Source organism: Callionymus lyra, chromosome 3, assembly GCF_982586985.1.
Source record: "Callionymus lyra chromosome 3, fCalLyr1.hap1.1, whole genome shotgun sequence".
Taxonomy (NCBI): domain Eukaryota; kingdom Metazoa; phylum Chordata; class Actinopteri; order Syngnathiformes; family Callionymidae; genus Callionymus; species Callionymus lyra.
The window spans coordinates 8,167,059-8,191,597 of NC_141820.1; the positions used below are offsets into that span (position 1 = coordinate 8,167,059).

Here is a 24,539-nt window from a genome sequence, read left to right on the forward strand (position 1 = left end):
TAAAAATGAAGACAGGTTTTATGTTTTTTAATTTAAAATGCACCTTTAAAATAGAATTTAACTATTGTGCGTTTAAAGTTTAAGCTAAAGTGATAAAAATGAAGATTATCTAAATACAAACAGCTTGATTTTGCAACCAAAACAACGTTAATTTGCAAATATAAAGTATATAATATATGCATCCATTTTAATTGTAGCTTTTAATAATAAATAATGTTATTTTAGTGTAAAATTAAATAGTGTCAATAAATAATTATCATTGTTACTGAAAAATAAAGCGTGCTGTAGTGTTTATTATCACTATTATTACTATTCACTTACAGATTAATTTCGTTTATTTTGACTAACGCTGGACACGAGTGCACAGAGATGCCTTCAGGTGCTATAGGAATTTAAAAGTTTTAATGAAATACGCGATCTTTTTTATGTTTTCACCATTTTGCTTTTGTGTCCTATTCTAATAATAAACCAAAGTTAACGTTTGAAAGTAAATTATTCTAAGTAAGTTAGTCATTTTTAGTTGTATAGCGCTTTTGTTTTTCACAAACTTCTAATTTAAAATATTTACTATTATATTATTTTGTTTCTCGATAATAAAAGGTCAGATATTTTCAGTTTGAAGAAATAATTTAAACATTTTATAAAACCCCAAAACATAATTAAAGTTTAAAATCATTTATCATTGTATTTAATTTAAATGAAACGTCCACACTTTAGAATAAAAGATAACTGGTTACAGATAATAAACACAATTGTATCTGGATTATTTTTAAACATGTTTCTCAATAAATACATTATAGATGCAAGAAGTAAATTATTTTACTAAAAAAAAAACATTTGTTATAATAACATTTTATAAATTCGTCATTTTAATTTAATTTTAATTTTTAGTTTAATTGAAAAGGTTGTATTTATTTACTTTATTAATTTAACACCAGATCGCTTTTATAGATTTAAAAAATAATAATAATGAATTATAATCATCAGCGACGTAGAACGGGAGGACGACTATCGCCGAGTGGTCCTTGAACGCACCACCGGATCCCATTTTTTTTTCAAGAGGCTCTGACGTCATTTGCAAACTTCACTCCCAACTCCACACTGCGACCCTCCTGCTCCTCCCGGGATCTACCCTCATGTGCGCCGGGATACTTTTCTAGAGGAAACCGCGGAGGTGAAGAGAACTTTTTCTTCTTTTTTTTTTCCTCCATTTTTCCTCCCAAGAAAAAAAAGTCTCTCGCGGTGATTTCTCGGGATCGAAGGAGGTTCTCGGGAGAAGAAGATCCGAGTCTTCATGTCGACCACACGGATCGACGGCTCCAGGATGAACCGGAGCTTCCACAAGTCTCAGCCGCTCAGGAACCCCGACAGCACCGCGGTGGAGGTGAAGAGCAAGGTGAGTCCGTGGAGCTGCTTTTTGTCTTTAGGGAGGAAATCTGAGGCTCGAGTCATGGAGTCCAAGACAAACTTCTCCTGAAACGTGTAATAAACGTCAAAGAAACTTGATTTCATGGTCAGAACATTGAACGCACCAGAACTTTTGTAGGATCTTTGAACTGATCCACCATTTTCCACTCAAGTCATCTTTACTCTTGTCAACGTGTTTCCTTCACTAAACTACTTCAGCTCAAGCTTGTTAAAGTAGTTTTTAGAATCATTATCATTAACAAGTATTAGAAACACAAGAAAGTATTTTTGGTGGATTGAGGTTTACTAGAATAACTTTATATGCAGACGACAGTCTCATTGATTTTTGTGTAAACTTCTGTTACTGTTTTCTCAATATATATGTACTTACAATACTTACGGGCTGTATCTTGTTTTTATATATTAATAGTCAACCTAGTGTTCACAGAGCTAGCTTACTAGCTAGCTACAAAAGTTATGTTATTATTTATAGAGTCTAAGACCAGTTTGTTTATGGATACAAGAATCTGTTGATACAATGCGTATCACACAATATATTTGGATAGTGTAGTAACAAGTATATATGTGTAGTATTGTCCATTACTTGACTCTGGTGTTGTAGTATTTACAGACCACATGACTCTTGTCAAAGTCGTAACTGCTTTCATTTGTTTTAAAACCAAAATATGCCAAACATCAGCTTTAAGATAATAACTGTATCCTCTCGTCCTCAGTCATCGTCAGGATCTGGCAGGATTTAATTGTTCCTTTAGCTACAGAGACTGTTATGATCTTTTGACTTTACTCTTGTCAACTTCAACGTTTTCCTTTCACTAAACTATTTCTGCTAAACCTTGTTAAAGTCGTTTTTAGAATCATTATCATTAACAAGTATTAAAAACACAAGAAAGTATTTTTGGTGGTTTGAGGTTTACTAGAATAACTTTATATGCAGACGACAGTCTCATTGATTTTTGTGTAAACGTCTGTTACCGTTTTGTCAACATATACTTAAAATACTTTCTTCACGGGCTGTATCTTGTTTTTATATATTAATAGTCAACCTAGTGTTCGCAGAGCTAGCTTACTAGCTAACTAAAAAAGTCATGTTATTATTTATAGAGTCTAAGACAGGTTTGTTTATGGATACAAGAATCTGTTGATATTTTGCATATTACATGATACATTGTTATACTGTAGGATGAAGGATATATTTGTAGTATAGTCGAATACTTGACTCTGGTGTTGTAGTATTTACAGATCACATGACTCTTGACGAAGTCGTAACTGCTTTCATTTGTTTTCAAACCAAAATATGTCCAAACATCAGCTTTAAAAGATGCTGGAGTCACTGTATCCTCTCGTCCTCAGTCATCGTTAGCATCTCTCAGGATTTAATTGTTCCTTTAGCTACAGAGACTGTTATGATATTTTGACTTTACTCTTGTCAGCTTCATCGTTTTTTCCTTCACTAAACTATTACAGCTAAACCCTGTTAAATTAGTTTTAAGAATCATTAACATTTTTTGTCAGTATTAAAAACACAAGAAAGGATTTTTGGTGGTTTGAGGTTTACTAGAATAACTTTGTATGCAGACGACAGTCTCATTGATTTTTGTGTAAACGTCTGTTACTGTTTTCTCAATATATACTGAACATACTTTCTTCACGGGCTGTATCTTGTTTTTATATATTAAAAGTCAACCTAGTGTTAAGAGCTAGCTAACATGCTAGCTTAAAAAAAAAGTAATGTTATTATTTATAGAGTCTAAGACCAGTTTGTTTATGGATACAAGAATCTGTTGATAAGATGCGTATCACACAATATATCATGATACTGTAGTAACAAGTATATATGTGTAGTATTGTCGAGTACTTGACTCTGGTGTTGTAGTATTTACAGACCACATGACTCTTGACGAAGTCGTAACTGCTTTCATTTGTTTTCAAACCAAAATATGTTCAAACCTCAGCTTTAAGATAATCGCTGTATCCTCTCGTCCTCAGTCATCGTCAGGGTCTCGCTAAATTTAGTTGTTCCTTTAGCAACAGAGACTGTTATGATCTTTTGTCAGCTTCAACGTTTTTCCTTCACTAAACTATTTCAGCTAAACCAAGTTAAAGTAGTTTTGAGAATCATAAACATCTTTGTCAGTATTAAAAAAGCAACATCGGATTTTTGGTGTTTTGAGGTTTACTAGAATAACTTTATATGCAGACGACAGTCTCATTGATTTATGTGTAAACATCTGTTACTGTTTTGTCAACATATACTTAAAATACTTTGTTCACGGGCTGTATCTTGTTTTTATATACTGTATTAATAGTCAACCTAGTGTTCACAGAGCTAGCTTACTAGCTAACTAAAAAAGTCAGGTTATTATTTATAGAGTCTAAGACCAGTTTGTTTATGGATACAAGAATCTGTTGATAAGATGCGTATCACATTATATATTGGAATAAACTGTAGTAACAAGGATATATTTGTAGTATTGTGGAGTACTTGACTCTGGTGTTGCAGAATTTACAGACCACATGACTCTTGACGAAGTCGTAACTGCTTTCATTTGTTTTTCAAACCAAAATATGTCCAAAATCAGCTTTAAAACCTGCTGTAGTTGACTGTATCCTCTCGTCCTCAGTCATCACTGTATCCTCTCGTCCTTAGCTGGGATGTTGCAGGATTTCTTTGTTTCATTAGCTGTGGAGGACGTAATGACTGCTGCCATCTAGCGGCCCGTATTTCAGCAAAAAAATGTTTTAAAAATCCATAGTGAATATTTGCACGTTAACTGTAAATAAAACGTGTATCTTTTACGCACATTATTGAAACGTAAACAATGAACCATAATCCGATAAAAATACAATTAGTTGAAAACCAACAAAATCATTACAGTGCTCATGACTATACATATCGTAAAAAAAAAAAAAACATCTTGATATTTAAGTGTATCAATATTTTTCCACGACCCTTCCAGCTATAATACTTTTAACTGTTGCCATGCGATATGTTTTTTTTTTTAATGTATTCCTGGCATTAATAGAAAATAATGAAAATTATCTGTGGACTAACAAAGTGATCCATTGCATTGATGTTATTTTGTATTTAAAATAAATCAAAGGTAAAAAACAATGATCGATTCATTTGGTCGGTGACTTTCTTTCATGTTAATCCGTCTACAACTTTATTAACACTGTCAATTAACAGTTCTTACAATAAAGGGCTCCCAGTGTCTATTATGTCTTTAGTTTAGATCTAGTCGTGCAATGAGTTTGTTGCGAAGCCTTTAAACGTTACAATAAAACCTCCGAACCGCACGGACGTTTAATCGTCTACGTCATCATACGTGGAGTCGTTGGTCTCCAGTGAGTCACGTACAGTATGTCACGGTCGAGTTGATGAGTCACAGCAACAGTTTCACTACTGGGACACAATGTGCTTGTTGAGCAAGTGCTGCTGATGCATCGAAGTTTTACATGAAGTAAATATAACCTGCATGTGTGGCCTTAAACTATTGTTGGAAAATTACATCATGTGTGACCAAAACAAAGCAGCCCGTTGGTTAATTTTTCACTAGTTTTCCTGGACTATTGTCACGTCGATAAAGTTGTAAATGTACTTGTAAATGTATTTTTACCCAACAAAATATCCTAGTCAAAAAGGTCAACGAACAAAACGTTATATTTGACAAAAATCCTCCGACCGATTGAACGGATGACATGCGAGTCATGAGACGTCGGATCCCCAATGACGACTGAGGATGAGAGGATACAGTCGACTTGGCTTCTCTCGCTCCTCTGATGTTTGGGAATATTATGGCCGGAGAATTCCATTAATCAAAAGAGTCCAACAATCACAAAATGTCATTAAAATTCAGCGTCCCCCTAAAATATTTCTGAATATAATGCAAGTAAGTACGTCGATGTATTTAACACTTCTGGGCTACAGTTTCTGCATTTAAAATGTGTGTATTTTTTTAGGATAATTTTATTCTGGGAACAAACCTGTGTAACATTTTAGTATAGGGGTGTGTATTGTCCAGTACTTGACTATGGTTTTGCAGAATTTACAGACCACATGACTGATGTAACTGCTTTCAGTCACTGCTGGAATCACTGTATCCTCTCGTCCTCAGTCAGCACCGTAGCTCGTGGGATTTAATTGTTCCTTTAGCTACAGAGAACGTAAGGATCTTTTGACTTTACTCTTGTCAGCTTCAACGTTTTTCTTCCAGTAAACCATTTCGGCTAAAGTATTTTTCAGAATCAGAAACTTTTTTGTAAATACTTTAATCAGGGGCTGTATCTTGTTTATTTGGTAGTCAACCTTGTCTTCACAGAGCTAGCTAACTAGCTAGCTACAAAAGTCATTTGTAAAACAGGATTATTATTTATCGAGTATAAGACCAGTTCGTTTCTGGATACCAGAATCTGTTGATACGATGGCATATCACATATCATATATCATATATGGCATATATGATATATAGGGATACTGTAGTAACGAGTATATATTTGTGGTATTGTCCAGTACTTGACTCTGGTGTTGTAGTATTTACAGACCACATGACTCTTGATGAAGTCGTAACTGCTTTCATTTGTTTTCAAAACCAAAATATGTCCAAACATCAGCTTTAAAAAGATGCTGGAATGTCCACTGTATCCTCTCGTCCCTAGTCATCACCAGGATTGTATTGCGCCTGTTGCTGAGGAGGATGTAATCACCGCTGCTATCTAGGGGACGGGAGTTTAATTTTGACAAAAACACGAACAACCCCTGAATGTTTGCCTGTTACTTGTAAATAAATGAGTAAGAATTAAATTATTTTATTTCATACAAACTTTATTGAACTGTTAACCATCTATAAACCTTGATCTAAGATCTAAAATATTGTCTTTAAACTAACTTGTAGTTTTTTTTAAATTGTAAATTAATCCAATGTTTGTCGTTACTAACATTTGGAAGTGAAGAAAAAAGTTCTAGAAAGGAAAGTGAAAGCAGTTCAAGAATAAATCTTGTTGAAATAGATGGACTTGTTTATTCTAACAATAAAATGAAGTGATGGAAGCTCTGGTGGTCACCATCTTATCTCTGGAGGTGTCGTGGTCAGAACCTGCTTCCACTCACTCTTATCAGGAGAGAAACCAGTGATGGTCAAACTCTTCGACACGACTCCTCAAAACATCTTCGTGCCTGACTTCATACGATCATCAATAGACCGCGATCTCGAGGTGAAGTCGACGCTCGGACCTGTCCCGACCTGTTCTCCTCCGCGCCGTCTGATTGGCCGATCTCCGGTTCTGTAGTGGTGTCATCAGGGTTCAGGTGGCTGATGCATCCTCTCACGCTCAGACATGTTCGGCGCCTTCGGGCTGAGACCATGATTCGAACGAGGACTTGATGCATGTCAGGACGCGAGCGCTGCCTCTCCTGGCGCTTGGCGGGATTCGAACCGAGGGTTCACACGGAGGCTAAATAAAACTTCTCTGGGGAACCCGTTTGTCAAGAACTGCTGCTTGAATAGATGTTTTTTTTTTAAGTTTTTGTAGTAATTAAATCATTTCTATGTTGAAAGATTGAAATTATTTTTATTTAATTACATCTAAAAACTATATTTTCAAGTGTATATATATATATATATATATATATATATGTATAAATATATATTTCAAGTGTTTGATAATGTGTTTCCAAAAGAATACAAATAAATTGTAATATTTTATTCATTCTTAGCCTCAGTACTATTATAGTATTGTTTGGTGTCTCTGTTTATACCAGGGTTGGGCAATTAAAATTCTTCAAGGGCCACATTAAATTCTGTGAATGTTGTTAGGGGCCGTCGAGCAAAAAGAAAGACGAGACAATCCCTTAAAAAAAAAAAAAACACATCGTCATTAGGCCGTGATATTTATTAAGCTAAATAAGCTGCAATTTTTTTTTTTTTTTCAAAACATTTCTTCAACTAACTTTAAAAACATATTTTGAGGGATTAATATATACTAAAAAAATACACACAAAAGGAGGGAAAAAGTAAATTAGTGTTGTAATGTGAAAATGTAAATGAATAATGCATACAAAATAGTTTTCATTTATACATGATCTTACTTTGACATTACGAGGGCCGCATACATACATTGTTACTACAAGGATATATGTGTAGTATTGTCCAGTACTTGACTCTGGTGTTGTGATACTGTAGTAACAAGTATATATGTGTAGTATTGTTGAGTACTTGATTCTGGTGTTGTGATAGTGTAGTAACAAGGATATATGTGTTGTATTGTCCATTACTTGACTCTGGTGTTGTGATACTGTAGTAACAAGTATATATGTGTAGTATTGTTGAGTACTTGATTCTGGTGTTGTGATAGTGTAGTAAGAAGGATATATGTGTTGTATTGTCGAGTACTTGACTCTGGTGTTGTGATACTGTAGTAACAAGTATATATGTGTAGTATTGTCCAGTACTTGATTCTGGTGTTGTGATAGTGTAGTAACAAGGATATATGTGTAGTATTGTCCAGTACTTGACTCTGGTGTTGTGATAGTGTAGTAACAAGTATACATGTGTAGTATTGTCCAGTACTTGACTCTGGTGTTGTAGTATTTACAGACCACATGACTCTTGACAAAGTCGTAACTGCTTTCATTTGTTTTCAAACCAAAATGATGTCCAAACATCAGCTTTAAAAGCTGCTGGAGTCACTGTATCCTCTTGTCCTCAGTCATCAAGTGAATGCTTAAAATAAGGTGTTAATGAGGAAAATTAAAAATGTTAAATTCAAACACTCAACATTCTGCCGTCACCGATCTACTTCTGTATCGATTCCCTTAAATCTGCGTTTGGCGATCCATTGGTCAAGAACCTCCTCATCAATTCCCCTCAAACTTCTTAGCCCTCGAATGGAAAAACCTTCAGTTGTGCGACTGCTCTGGTGTCTGTGTTGTGTCTTGAGAGTGTGCGAGTCACATGATGACCTCACCGTGACCCACAGCTGTTCTGGTCTTTGCTGATTCGACGAGGAACGACGGTTCGAGCCTGTGCTGGTGCACGGATGTGTGGGTGTGAGGTGTGTGTACCTGGTGTTTTGTGCGTCTTTTTGTTCCATTGATTCATTTTCATATTCAATAATCACCACCATGACAAACTCTCGTGTGACAAGGCTGGCAATACAAGTTTTCTGATTCTAAACTGTAGTGAATTTAACTTGTTGCTCGGGTATTAATTGTTGATCGTTCTTCAAAACAAATTCAAAGTTCAAATGAAAACAAACTTCATTCAAATAAATGTCTTGATTAATGTGGTTTTTAAAAATTTAAATATCAAGTATACAGTATAATCTAGGGTATTTAGAGATGCACTAATGGCACGATACAATTCTTTACGATGTATTCAGCACTCAATTATGATTCAATACAATATATATATTTAGTTCACAATTTGCATCGTTTTCGGAACAAAAACTTAGTTTTAGTGACTCATTGTGTTTGTTCCATTATCTTTTGGTTAAGTCAATTGAACTAAAAAGCACAAATATGTCAAAACGACTGTATCCTCTCATCCTCGGTCATTGTTTCTTTAACGGAAGTTTAATTGTAACACAAAAGTGAACAAATGCAGTCACTTGAACGTTGATTGTTCATACAAATTATAATTATTTTAATTTACACACTTAATAAAAAAAAATATAATGATAAAATAAAAAAAACTTTAGAAAACTACAAATAAATTGATTAATTAAAAAATATATCGATATATATCATCTTGTATCCATTACTTTGAAAGAAAAACAAATACTCCAAAATAAGTATTTGTAATTGTGAATATGTACGGTAATTACAAAACTGTAGTAAGTAGAAAAATCATGTTAAGTGTAAAGTATTTGACAGTTATAATGTAAAAAATGTTAAGTATTAATTAAGTATGAATATGCTGACACTTTATAATATGTAACATATTCACCGTTACAAATACTTATTCTTGTGTAATAAGGATGATATTAATATTAGTATATTTTTATTTTTTTACTTTAAAAGAGACAATATGATCAATAATGAATTACTTCTCTCATGGTACTTACACCTAATAATGGTTAAATAGAGCAAAGCTAGTTTTCACCAAAGTTTCTTTAACTACTTCTTTATTTCCTGTTAATAATCAGTAATTAAGGTGTAGTTCAGAGTAAACTCCTTAATATCATGTTATTAAGGGAAGAATATAGTCACAATGAAAAAGGTTTGAATAAGTACTTTATGATGTTTAATAAGTGGTTAATTTGCTGTTATTATACCTGTGAATAAATAATGTATTCATGGTTTATCAATTATAGTTTACATGATCGTAGATAAATATATCTTATAACGCTCAATCTCACAGGACTTGGATTGGTTTCCCGCCAAATTGAGAGACCTCAGAGAGGAGCCGCCGGCGCGTCACGATATCACCAAATCAATAATAAATCCACCTCCTTGTACACGCACACATAACACTTTTTAAATGACGCTAACAACTTAGCTCGTTAGCATACGGTGAAGACGGACAGGTTTGTTTGGAAGTTCACGATCTTATAAGAAAACAACTGAGACGAGATGAAAAGTTCTTACAATATGTTGCTTTAACAAAGGAGGTTGAAAGAGACGAGTGACTGGATCACTAGTGTTTGACTAGATCATAAGTTAGTTTTACTTCCGTGGATATACTGAGCTAAGTCAGCGCCGGCAAGACGCATCGCCGTAGCAACCGAGCCTAACAAGTTGCGCCGCACAGTTCACAGACGGACGGAGACGTAAACAACAACGAGACATAGAAGTACAAATTGACAACTTTACAGAACGTGACACTGATTGGTCGAAGTGTGCATTTAAGAAATGCTTGATTTATACAATAAAAAATATAAATTATCGCACATGTTTTCCATATGCATATCGCACGTGCCGATATTGCAATATCAATATTTTTTCGATATATCTGGCAGCCCTAATGGATAATATAGATACATTTTATTAATCCCTCAAGAGATCTCCTTCGGGAAATTGGCTTTCCATTTCAACAGCAGCAAACTTGCTGTACCTTCTTTTAGGTACAGCAAGTTTTATAAAAACAAGAACAAAGTTCAAGGGATGACAAAGTGCAAGTATAAAGATCATAGATCAAAGGAAATCACAATATATAACAACGATAACATGTGTACAATATTCTAGCACCAGCCCTCAAAGAAAAACCGTAAACAAAAAGGCATGACCAGCTCCACCACCTTTGTCATGTCACTTAAATCAAAAACAGTGTATTTTTAACAGCCAGAAAATGTAAGTTTAGATATTTGTAATTATGGGATGCCAAGTGAAACCAAAGGAGGGGAATACGACTATTTTTTTAATGCTTTTTATGTGAAATTACGACGTATATTATCAAGGATTTAATTTTGATGATAAATTAAATGGAATTTTTATTTTTAAAAATTGGATTTTTGGCAGAATATGTCGATTCCATGTGGGATTTTAGGTACATGTGTTGAAAATAAATTTCTAAAAGCTTTTTTAGCCTCCAACCCAGAGGCGTTTCTTATCTTATGAAATGAAATCACTGTATTAAAATGAAACCATGAGGCTTTAACAAGTATCGCTGATGGAAAAAGAGGAACTTTCACGTTCCTTCCTTTCCTCTCCTAACTTCCTGCTCCCTCTCTTCCTGTCCCTGCAGTATGGCGCCGAGTTTCGTCGTTTCTCTGTGGACCGGGTCAAGCCCGGGAAGTTCGAGGAGTTCTACAAGCTCATCCTGCACGTCCACCGCATCGCCAACATGGAGGTGATGATCGGCTACGCCGACGTGCACGGAGACCTCCTGCCCATCAACAACGACGACAACTTCTGCAAGGCGGTGTCGACGGCTCACCCCCTGCTGAGGGTCTTCATCCAGAGACAAGGTGAGTCCAGAGAAGATGCTTTTTATGGAAGATAACGATGACTCATGTTTTCCAACGTTGTCCTTGTAAAAACACATCATAGTGTGAGCGGGGACACGTGTGGCCCTTGTATCTACCCATCCCTGACAAAAATAGAGGTTTAGTAAAGTTAGTTTTTGTCCCTCAAAGTACATTTAATTTTAAAATCAAACAATCTTCAGATGAAATGAATCAATTTTCAACTATAATCAAATAATTTTCAACAATGATCAAACAATTTTCGACTAATATCAACAATTTTCAACGATATTCAATCTATTTTCAACGATATTCAAACAATTTTGAACTATAATCTAACAATTTTCAACTATAATCTAACAATTTTCAACTATAATCTAACAATTTTCAACTATAATCAAACAATTTTCAACTATAATCTAACAATTTCCAACTATAATCAAACAATTTTCAACTATAATCTAACAATTTTCAATTATAATCAAACAATTTTCAACTATAATCTAACAATTTTCAACTATAATCTAACAATTTTCAATTATAATCAAACAATTTTCAACTATAATCTAACAATTTTCAACTATAATCAAACATTTTTCAACGATATTCAAACAATTTTCAACTGTAACAAGATATTTTAAGGATCTAAAGGATCAGTGAGGTAACAGTTAAAACAGTTATTTCTGTCTCATTGATACTATTTCACTGAACATAATATTTTCTTGCTACACAACCGTCTATAAAACTCAAGTCAGTTTCTTCTGTTGCTCCAAACAATCTTCGGCCACTTTTGCTCTTCTAACCTCAATTTTCTCTGCTGACAGAATATTTCCTTCTCCAATTATGTGTCTCTTCCTGCTTCGTGATTGTTTGGTTTAGCCTGGATGCAGGTCCTACTGTGTGTGTGTGTGTGTGTGTGTGTGTGTGTGTGTGTGTGTGTGTGTGTGTGTGTGTGTGTGTGTGTGTGTGTGTGTGTGTGTGTGTGTGTGTGTGTGTGTGTGTGTGTGTGTGTGTGTGTGTGTGTGTGTGTGTGTGTGTGTGTGTGTGTGTGTGTGTGTGTGTGTGTGTGTGTGTGTGTGTTGCTGTGTGTCAGAATGTGTGTATTTGATTATTTTCCACTTTATTATTGGCTCAATAATTCTGGGTCTGTCTGCCTTGGTAAGTCCTGCGTCTCCTCCAGGCCTCGAAGGTGCACATGCACACACACACACACACACACACACACACACACACACACACACACACACACACACACACACACACACAGGCCAGTGGCTTGGCAGCCCCATAGAAATCAGGTCATTGAGCAGAGCCTGTGTCCCGGCATACCAGACATTACTGAGAGACAAAAGATCCTCATGAAAAGAGGGACTCCTCACTGAGCTCTGTCCGTTGTGTGTTAGTGTGCGTCTGCATGCGAGTGTGTGTTTGTTCAGCGTCTGAATGGGGAACTGGTCCCGCTCTCCCGTACTCGCTCCCATTGATCCAAAACCCTGGAGTGTGGGGTCTTGACGGCCGGCCAGACGACCACTGGGCGAAGTAATGAAACCGTTATCGTGAAGCCAGAACATGTTCACTTGCTTTGTGCGAGTCGTCGTCCAGCTGCTAATGATCGGGTCAAAGATGAGCCCGGTTTACGATCGTGTCCCTTTGGTTTCGCTCTTCAGTTCGTAATCTGAGAGAGAATATCCATGAAACCTCATGACCCTCAATGGGAATTACAGGAATATTTGACATTTTTGGTCTATTTTACTGTAGTTTGTGATCCTGGTGTCGATGTAAACAACTTTTTTTTAAGATACTTTTGGTACTTTTTAGATTTTCACAGCTTGGAAAGTTTGTTTTTTAATCGCATAAAATGTCCCTTTCTGTACTACGATACAATACGATATACACATATACCTGTACATATACACATATACTGTGGTTGATTAATGGATATTAGAGATATGTATATAATACACACACTCACAGTATATGGATCGATGGATGACTGTTAGCCTTACACTGTTAGCTTTGGCTAATGGCTAAAAACACAACCAACAACAAGGCTCAGTATCTTTGAAAATGTACAATACCGTAAGTAAGTAAGTAATATTTATTTATATAGCGCTTTTCGAGACCAGGGTCACAAAGCGCTTAAACAATCAAAACAATACTCAAAAAAGTACATACTTTAAAGATCAAGATAATACTGAGAACAACACAGGACTGATGTTAATACCTTCACTATGATACCGGTAAGACTTTTTAAGTTGTTTTTTTATTAAAGTTGTATTAGATACATTTTTACTTTTCTCAATTCTAACTTAAAAACATGTTATTACACAAATCTTTCATTTCTCAGGTTTGCTAAATTTCGACTACAAGCATTTTTGTTATATTAAATATTTACAATAAAACAACACATCATTTCAAGTGCAAAATAACACTTATTAATCAGATGTTCACTGACTTTGTAACATTACAGTAAAAATCCTCATATTATCAAGTTTTGATCACGCGTTGAGACCGAAAGACGAAGTATGTTTAGATACTTTGCAGCACAAACCGAAATGCTTTGTCAGTATGAAGTTATATACCATTTCTTGTCAACAATGGGCAATATTATCATGCTAACAGTAGCGTGCTAGCGATAGCTAACAACAATATTAGCAACAACAGACTAGTGAAAGTTATAAGATCAATGATAACCGGTAGTTTTACTAGTTTGTCAAAAAGGTCAGGATGAGTATGTGCACACAGATACTGTAACAAATGAGTACATTGTCTCCAGTATGGATAGTTTTCAGAGTATTGACTCCATGGTTGTCTAAAGATCAAGTTTGAACTCATCTTCTGTGGTGTGTCTTCATCGTCTGGAGTCACCTGAGAATGCTGAGACTTGTTGAAAGGTGACCGTGAGGACTTGTGTAGTTGTGTAGTTGTGTTGTGGTGTAAACACGTGCTGACACGGTGAAAGAATGTGACACTGAGATCCGTCTGTGGATCTTCAACATCTACTGTGAGCCTCAGACAAAGAGGTGTGTGTGGAGCGAGTGTGACCATCTCATGTGTCACGTCTGCATCAGCCGGTGCCGGAGCAGGTCCTCGGTCACCGAGCTGCTGCGTCTCTGCTGTCGGACCACCCGGACCATAGAGACGTCTGCACATACTGGAGTCACTCACTCGCTGACCATGGGGGGTCCCTGAGTAAAAATGGACTCGTCATGTTGGGTGTCGTCCGGGAGCTGTAAAAGTTACACATAACAAGTCGTTACTTTCTAAATGTATACTTTTTAGAGCTGTTGCCATGTACTAAATTAACGATATGATATATTTGATGATACTATTGATACTTTGATCACAATGCAATTCCATACATTTTTATATATATATATATATATAAATATGCATATAAATACATTGATATTTTTAGAAATAACCATTACTTACTTACTTTATCACGATACAATTCCATATAATATTTTTGATCACCATACAATGCAGTACTATATACTTTGATCTTGATACGATTTACTTTGATCTCGATACAGCTATATACCATATACTTTGTTCTCGACACAATATATTTTGATCTCGATACTATATACTTTGATCACGATATGATATACTTTGATCTTGATACAATTCTATTCGATATATTTTGTATACAATACAATTGATAAGATATACTTTGATCACAATACAGTTCTATACCATATACTTTGATCTCGACACGATATACTTTGATCACGATACTATATACTTTGATCACGATACTATATACTTTGATCACGATACAATTCGATATGATATACTTTGATCTTGATATAATTCTATACGTATATTTTGTATACAATACAATTGATAAGATATACTTTGATCACAATACAATTCGAAATTATATTTTTAATCCCCATACAATACAATATGATATATTTGAATCAAGATACAATTCCATACGATATATTTTGATCTTGATACTATTCGATACGGTATACTTTGATCTCTATACTATTCGATACGATATACTTTGATCTCTATACTATTTGATACGGTATACTTTGATCATGATCAATTCCTTACGATATACATTTATCATGATACAATTCCTTACCATATACTTTGAGCCATACCGTTCGATACGGTATACTTTGATCATGATACAATTCCTTACGATATACTTTGATCCCTACTGTTCGATACAGTATAATTTGATCTCGATACAATTCCTTACGATATACTTTTATCACAAAACAATTTGACACTGATATACTCTGATTAATTGACTCAAAATAATATATATATATAATAACATGTAATCTTAATATATATTTAAATATAACTTTAACCAATACCAGGTTTCTCGAATTATGTCTGTTTTTCTACACTTTGATCAAGCATTTTATAATCGGATCATCAAAGTCTTTTCAGTATATTTGTATATGTTGTAGTTGTTGCTTATTTGTAAATACCTATAAAACTCTATTCTAAGTATACTTGTTTGTTGAGTTTGTAGTTTTTTAACTGTATTTTCCTTGTGAGTACCATGTAGTGATCCACCTTCTGTATCCAAACATCTAAATCTGGAGCTTTTTGTATTTATTTTAAGTAACGTCTGGTGTAAAAATATGTTGCCAGAGTTTATTTTTGCACAAACCACCGTCGCTCAAGTTAAAAACACGACATATTTTTGGATTTTCTTATTCAAGAAGAAGATAAATCTGTAAGCGACTGACTTTTTTTTTTTTTTAAATAAACATTACAAACGAGAGCAGCTACGATTGTACGCCTTTGTGCTAAAAATAGCTTCAGTGATTCAGTGTTTTGAAAATGGGACAATGGGCTTTTAAGAGCTGAAATATCACGTCGATGAAGCAACACACTGGAGTCGTTACAGTTGTCTTTGGCTAGAGTGTGACTTGAGGAGACATTAGAGACCAAACATCTCCACCAAGAAGTGATCAGTGACATGATGGAAGCCTCCTCTGACGCGAGGACGGCGTCGGGTCTTCGTTCCCCAGAGATACTCTCGCCCCGTTATTGACTGCAGCTGGAGAAGTAGTTTCTCACGAGGGGTAACCGAGTGTTTGGTCTGTGGAGGAGTGGGTTGTCATGAGCACAGTGGTGTTTTGTACAGGGACACTTGAACCAGCGCACAATTGCAGTGGGGGGGGGATGGGTGAGCAAGGGATGGGAAGAAGGAGGATGAATCAAAAGGTTTGTTTTGAAAAGGGACTGTGTGAGAACTGAACCCTAAATGTGACGGGGGGCTTGTTGTCTGGTCGTGGGGAGGGACACAGTTGTAGCTTTAAAAAAAAAAAACATGAAGTCCAGTTGCAAGATTTGAAATGTACTTCTCTTTTATTTGCTATTCATCTAACATTTTAAGTTAAAACTAACATAGCTATGGTTAGTTTTTCTTTCTACTTGGATTTGAAATTAAGTATGAGGCATAGTGGTATTACTCTGTGAGGAACCGTGGTATTACTCTGTGAGGAACCGTGGTATTACTCTGTGTGGCACCGTGGTAATACTCCGTAAGGCACACTGGTAATACTCTGCGAGGTACACTGGTAATACTCTGTGAGGCACCATGGTAATACTCTGTGAGGCACCATGGTAATACTCTGTGTGGCACCATGGTAATACTCTGTGAAGCACCATGTTAATACTATGTGAGGCACTATGGTAATACTCTGTGTGGCACCATGGTAATACTCTGTGAAGCACCATGGTAATACTCTGTGAGGCACCATGGTAATACTCTGTGAAGCACCATGGTAATACTATGTGAGGCACCATGGTACTACTCTGTGAAGCACCATGTTAATACTATGTGAGGCACTATGGTAATACTCTGTGTGGCACCATGGTAATACTCTGTGAAGCACCATGTTAATACTATGTGAGGCACTATGGTAATACTCTGTGAAGCACCATGGTAATACTCTGTGAAGCACCATGTTAATACTATGTGAGGCACTATGGTAATACTCTGTGTGGCACCATGGTAATACTCTGTGAAGCACCATGTTAATACTATGTGAAGCACCATGTTAATACTATGTGAGGCACTATGGTAATACTCTGTGTGGCACCAGGGTAATACTCTGTGTGGCACCAGGGTAATACTCTGTGAGGCACCGTGGTAATACTCTGTGAGGCACACTGGCAATACTCTGTGAAGCACCATGGTAATACTATGTGAAGCACCATGGTAATACTATGTGAGGCACCATGGTAATACTCTGTGAGGCACCGTGGTAATACTCTGTGAGGCACACTGGCAATACTCTGTGAAGCACCATGGTAATACTATGTGAAGCACTATGGTAATACTATGTGAGGCACCATGGTAATACTCTGTGAGGCACCGTGGTAATACTCTGTGAGGCACACTGGTAATACTCTGCGAGGTACACTGGTAATACTCTGTGAGGCACCATGGTAATACTCTGTGAGGCACCGTGGTAATACTCTGTGAGGCACCATGGTATTACTCTGTGAGGCCCATGGTAATACTCCGTGAGGCACCATGGTAATACTCTGTGAAGCACCATGTTAATACTATGTGAGGCACTATGGTAATACTCTGTGAAGCACCATGTTAATACTATGTGAGGCACTATGGTAATACTCTGTGTGGCACCAGGGTAATACTCTGTGTGGCACCAGGGTAATACTCTGTGAGGCACCGTGGTAATACTCTGTGAGGCACACTGGCAATACTCTGTGAAGCACCATGGTAATACTATGTGAAGCACCATGGTAATACTATGTGAGGCACCGTGGTAATACTCTGTGAGGCACCGTGGTAATACTCTGTGAGGCACACTGGCAATACTCTGTGAAGCACCATGGTAATACTATGTGAAGCACTATGGTAATACTATGTGAGGCACCGTGGTAATACTCTGTGAGGCACCGTGGTAATACTCTGTGAGGTACACTGGTAATACTCTGTGTGGCACCATGGTAATACTCTGTGAGGCACCGTGGTAATACTCTGTGAGGCACCATGGTATTACTCTGTGAGGCCCATGGTAATACTCTGTGAGGCACACTGGTAATACTCTCTGAGGCCCGTGGTAATACTCGGTGAGGCACCATGGTATTACTCTGTGAGGCACCGTGGTAATACTCTGTGAGGCACACTGGTAATACTCTGCACAGCTACAGTATTTCTCTTCGAGGATCTGTCTATAAACGATTACAAATATTTCATGCACATCTAACCAGAAGAACTTCCTAACCTCGAGTAATGACTGTAAGAATCCGGTGGTGGTAATAATGCAGGGTTCTCATGAGGCCACGTAATTGAACTGATGTTCGAAACACAACAACCTGAGCCAGCAGTACCGTCATCATCTCTGGAAGCTCAGTGAAACAGAAGGGAGCAGGGACGGGGGTTGTGGTCTGGCTGCAGACTAAACCATCAGCAAAGACCAGAGAAGTCCCTCTGGCAGTGGAAAGTTTGAGATAAATGCAGAACAGAAGAAGAGCCGAGGCAGCATCTGGATTAATATCACTCACGCTGAGTTCTAACGGCGGCAGCTCAAGTCCAAACCTTTGGGCCCGACACCTGTGAAGACCAGACAACCAGATGTCAATAAGATGGATCTGTCAGTGCAGCACAGAGGAGTAAGTCTGGGTCATGGTGACGGTACAAATGTTTGATTCTCCAAGTGATTCTTTGAATTTGAGGATCATATTGATGTCCACCTTGAGGGACAGCATCACACCTTTGGGGACACCTACATCCGTGGAGTTGTGTAGTAGTTTAGATGTGATTTATGAAATTATGGCATCATTTTACATTTGTTTTTAATCAAATCTTTTATTTCGAAAGTTGTTTTTTTTAACTTTGACCTGTTATTTATAAACATCTGCAGACATCGATTTTAAAACCTGACTAATATGATTAAATGTTGTGTCTTCGAGGTAAAAGACGTACAAAGTGAATGATGCACTCGTAGTACAAACAAATATCTGGTATTGATTTATCTTGTCTGATCATTTAAAAACTGCTTTGTTGCGTCTATTATTGACACACCTTGGGGACATTCCAGGGTGTAGTACCTCTGACTTACACTAGAGACAGAGTTCACAAATGTTGCCCCCAATTTATATTGTTTGTTCTGGAACATGTCCCCAATTTTGTGTTTACAAAACACGCACACGCGGACACGGACACACACTTGAAGCTTGGCTAATTAGCAGTGACACTGGACTAAAGACTAGATAAGCAGATTTACGTGAGGACGGTGGATTAGATCAAATCCTCTGGTGGCTGTAGATGTTTCTGCAGCTTCATTTGGACTCGGTTAATGACCTTGTGATGGAAGGTTTCTTCCTCATACCACTGATTCTTTCTCGCTCGTTCAAAGCCGCTGAATAATTGCACCTCCTTTGTTTTAATGCTGCGTAAAATGACGGAATGATTGAAACAAAGCCTGTGAAGTCTGACTCATTAAACTTTACACGTTGGATCTTCGAGTTGTTTGACGACATGTTGGATTCTTTTAAACCTCCATGTATGTCGGCCTGCGACTCGTGTCTTCTCGCAGCGACTTGTCACATTTGTCGCCTCGAAATTGTCCAAGAACCGGTTTGAGTTGGAACAGTTTGTATCTCTGAACCAGTTATAACATTCCGTAGATAACAGAGCTCAAAATAAAATTAATCACTAGGCTTTCAAATCCGTCTAAAAATAACTCGACTAACTTTCTGTCAAGGAAAAACCTGATACAAAAAAACACAGGTTGTGTGAGTGACGAAGTTAACCACGTGGTGACTTTAGATACCTGTAACTTCCTTGTATTTCATAATGGATATCGGGTGTATTTCACTTGAATATCGCAGTAAAATATCTATAAAATGTTGTGTATCCGCATACAATAATAATTTTCTAACGTATCGCTGCCACTGTTTCCTATTGTTTATTTTATTCATCTATTTTTTGCAAAACCTTTTTTTCATAACTGAAGCTTCTTTTTCTGTTTATTTTAAATATTTAACATTAGGTTCCGTTAATCGTTTCATGTTGTACCAGAGTTTCTTTTTCATAAAAATATTTCATTATACTATTTTAAATGCCACAAAAAGAAAAGAAAATGTTATAGTTAAAATATTTTCCTTAGTAATAGGTATTGAGTTTAAAAAGCATTCTAATAACCCTAGTTATTCAACAAAAGAACAATGAAGTCCCGGTGATGACTGAGGACAAGAGGATACAATGACTCCAGCAGCTTTTAAAGCTGATGTTTGGACATATTTTGGTTTGAAAACAAATGAAAGCAGTTACGACTTCGTCAAGAGTCATGTGGTCTGTAAATACTACAACACCAGAGTCAAGTACTCAACAATACTACAAATATATTCTTGTCTCTACAGTAACACAATATATCGTATCGTGATGAGTATAATATCAAACGATTCGTGCCAGTACACACTCCAAAACCTGTGTTGTCTTGACTTTCTAAAGTTTTTAAATTTGTATTTATTTTTAAACTGAGTATTGTTTTGTTGTTTAAGTTCTTTGTAACCCTGGTGTTTGAAATGTGCTTAATAAATAAATCTTACTTACTTCTTTACTTCATTACTTCCTTACTTTTTTACTTCTTTACTTACTTACTTCATTACTTACTTACTTCCTTACTTCTTTACTTCTTTACTTCTTTACTTACTTACTTACTTATTTCTTTACTTCTTTACTTACTTACTTCTTTACTTCTTTACTAACTTACTTCATTACTTCTTTACTTCTTTACTTCATTACTTTATTACTTCATTACTTATACTTCTTTACTTACTTCTTTACTTCTTTACTTACTACTTTGTTGTTTAAGTGCTCTGTGACCCTGGTGTTTGAAATGTGCTTAATAAATAAATCTTACTTACTTCTTTACTTCTTTACTTCTTTGCTTCATTGCTTCATTACTTCTTTACTTCTTTACTTCTTTACTTTTATACTTCTTTACTTCTTTACTTCTTTGCTTCATTGCTTCGTTACTTATTTACTTCTTTACTTCTATACTTCTATACTTCTTTACTTCTTTACTTCTATACTTCTTTACTTCATTGCTTCATTACTTCTTTACTTCTTTACTTCTATACTTCTATACTTCTTTACTTCTATACTTCTTTACTTCTTTACTTCTTTGCTTCATTGCTTCATTACTTCTTTACTTCTATACTTCTTTACTTCTTTACTTCTTTACATACTTACTTACTTAATAGTCTCCACTCAAAAAATGAGTTTCACATTCAAGACCAACATTTCCCAGAAAAGCATCTCATGCAGATCAGTTGTTTTGGCCTCCACTGGATGATCACGTTCTTCTCCGTCTGGTCCTCTTGGATGTGTGTTAGTCGAGGGCATGGAGGCAGAAAACCACCGCAGACATCGGGGAGTCTTCCTTGACAGCGAGAAGACAGACACGTAGCAAAGGAGAAAAGAATAGCGAGGGGAGGAGAAGCGGTCAGTGGCTGAGTTCACCTTCATCTTGTGGTTTCTGGCCGAGGTCTTAAAATAAGAGAATGTGAAAGTAAGTGTACGCACAGAAGACAAAAACATTCTTTTGAAGGCTTTTTTTATGAGCGCGATGACACATCTGGGTCACATTCAGGACTAGTGGTATGGGAGTGTTCGCTGCCTTTAAAAAAAAAAAAAGAAAATCTCTCAACCTTCCCAAGTAATTGTTCAGGCACAGTCACTGTCGGAAGTTTCCCACTCGCTGTGTGAGCCTGTATCCGTGTGCCACATAAATCCACGTCTACAAGGGGAAAAGTGGCGTTGCTGTGAAAACCTTTATTTAAGGTCTTGTGTGTGTGTGTGTGTGTGTGTGTGTGTGTGTGTGTGGGCTCGGTAATAAAAGCGGTGTGTGGCATTTAGCATGGATGTTCCAGACAATGGTGGCCCCGGTGAAAGTGTGATGGAGATGCATGTTGCCTGCCAGGAGGAAGACGGAACAACAGCAGGCATGTCTGGTGACGGACCTCGCTCGGCTTTGTGTCCCGGACCAGGACGATGCTCTAAATCTTGTCGACCGCAACACAAGAGTCGACACGAGGATGTGTCTTTTCATGGAGTCTTTCTGCCACTGAACATCCCGAGTAGAGTGAATCGAAGAGAGAAAATGATACTAGGTAGCTTTGTTATATTGTTTTCTTAAAGGTCAACTAATGTGTAGATTTAAGTGTGTGTTGTTGTGATGTGTGACCCTATTGTATCATCAATGTGTGTTTGTAAAAAAAAAAAACACTCTTTTCATTGAAATATTGACATTAGAATATAATCTTAAACCCCGCCCACTGAAAACACTTTGTTTTTCTGGAGATTAAATCTTGTTGGCCATAACCACACACCCTCTGCTGTGATTGGTTAAACATCCAGGTTTGTCACCGCGTGTCATCAATCCCGGAAGTCTGCACCTCCGAAGGGACTCGGTGTATAAACAAAGCGGGGCGTGATTACAGCTGGAGGAGGAGTGAAGCCATTATTGCGTCATAATGGGCTCTTGTAACCTCTCGTTCGCCCAGATTTCAGAGCAAATTTATAAAGTAATAAGTGTAAAACATGGTCATGATGAGGAACTTACTGCATCTTGAAGAGAATAACATCTACTACATGTCAGGAGAGTTGAGATTTTACATTAGTTGATCTTTTACTCAGATCAGCTGCCTTTTGATTAAAAATTCTTAATTTAATGGACCTGGACAAACCTGTCCTAACATCTAAACTTGTTTATGTCGATTCAACAATGTTGTCTATCCTTCCAATGAGATGACATTAAGATAAAAAATGAGAGTGGACAATTGGATACGACAAGACTTTCATTGACCAAATACTCGTGTTTAGATTTGAAAACATCTTTGCCTCATAAAACAAAAACAGGCTCCATGGCTGCAGTGTTTAGTAGTAACTCAGCAGATCCTCCCAGTGGCAGGCGTGTCTCTGGCATATGTGGCCCTCAATTTCTGTATGTTTTCCACGTATTAATATTGTATAAATATATATTTGAAATTGTCCAATAGCATAAATATGAATGTAAATTAGTTAACATATTCTCAGGAGCTTCTAGTCCCGGGCGAATACCCATGTATTGGCAAGGGCAATGTAGGAAAATGATAATAATAATTTTGGAACACTGAGCATTCAAAACCATGGCGCTCAAATATGTCTTTCGTTACTACATCTCTTACCACAACAAGCCGCTTATGCTGAGATTTATTTGAACAAATGCATTGAAAAAACTGCTGTGATTAAGTGAAACAAATCTTTTGAGTTGCCCTTATTACGGCAGTTGTTCGCTGCTCCCTGTGGTAGGTGCGAGCTGGAGATGACTTGACTCGCAGTGATTATAGTCTGAGCCGAGTTCCTCGTAGACGCGAGTCTGTAATCACTGCGATCCTTTAAACGATACCTGAGACGTTACAGGTGTTACTGGATGTTTTTTCCTCCAGCGAGTGGGATCGTGTCGTCTCAACCAATGGTTCTTGGTCATTATTTATTGTTAGAATCTTGTTGAACTTTCATCAACCAACAGGAAATGATGCTAAGATTACAAACTTAAACGCATACAAATGAAGGCTGTGCAGATCTGGTTCTAACGGGTCCAATATTTAATGTACCACAACAACTCGATTTAAACTTGATATCTATGAAACTGTTGTTGGAAAATGATACCTCACCACAGGATGAACACAACGCTATTGTATTTCTTTGTATGTTTGTCACTGGTGAAGGTATGTTAAGAAAAAATTTAATTAATTGTGGTGTTTATTGTAAAAAAAACTGTTTATACGATACAATCTGAGTGATAGTGTAGTAACAAGGATATATTTGTAGTATTGTCGAGTACTTTACTCTGGTGTCATGGAGTCACTGTATCCTCTCGTCCTCAGTCATCATCCGAATCTACCGGAATTATATTGTTCCTTTAGATTCAAAGGATGTAATAGCAAAAATCTATTGATACGATGCGTATCACGATACAGAGACAGCAATACAATACATTGTGATACTGTAGTAACAAGGATATATTTGTAGTATTGTCGAGTACTTGACTCTGGTGTTGTAGTATTTACAGACCACATGACTCTCGACGAAGTCGTAACTGCTTTCATTTGTTTTCAAACCAAAATATGTCCAAACATCAGCTTTAAAAGCTGCTGAAATCCACTGTATCCTCTCGTCCTCAGTCGTCCATGAGATTTCATTGTTC

At 36.6% G+C, this 24,539-nt stretch overlaps 1 protein-coding gene across 2 annotated transcripts in view; it reads left to right on the forward strand.

Annotated features, from left to right (window-relative positions):
- Window positions 1–1,089: 1,089 nt before the first annotated feature.
- pard6gb (par-6 family cell polarity regulator gamma b) overlaps window positions 1,090–24,539 on the forward strand; it is a 49,766-nt gene continuing 26,316 nt past the window's right edge. For both annotated transcript variants that reach the window (XM_087786314.1, XM_087786315.1), the window contains exons 1-2: window positions 1,090–1,396; window positions 11,109–11,331. In XM_087786314.1, the coding sequence (XP_087642440.1) occupies window positions 1,295–1,396; window positions 11,109–11,331 (325 nt within the window). In that variant the 5' untranslated portion in view covers window positions 1,090–1,294. The remainder of the gene's footprint in view (window positions 1,397–11,108; window positions 11,332–24,539) is intronic.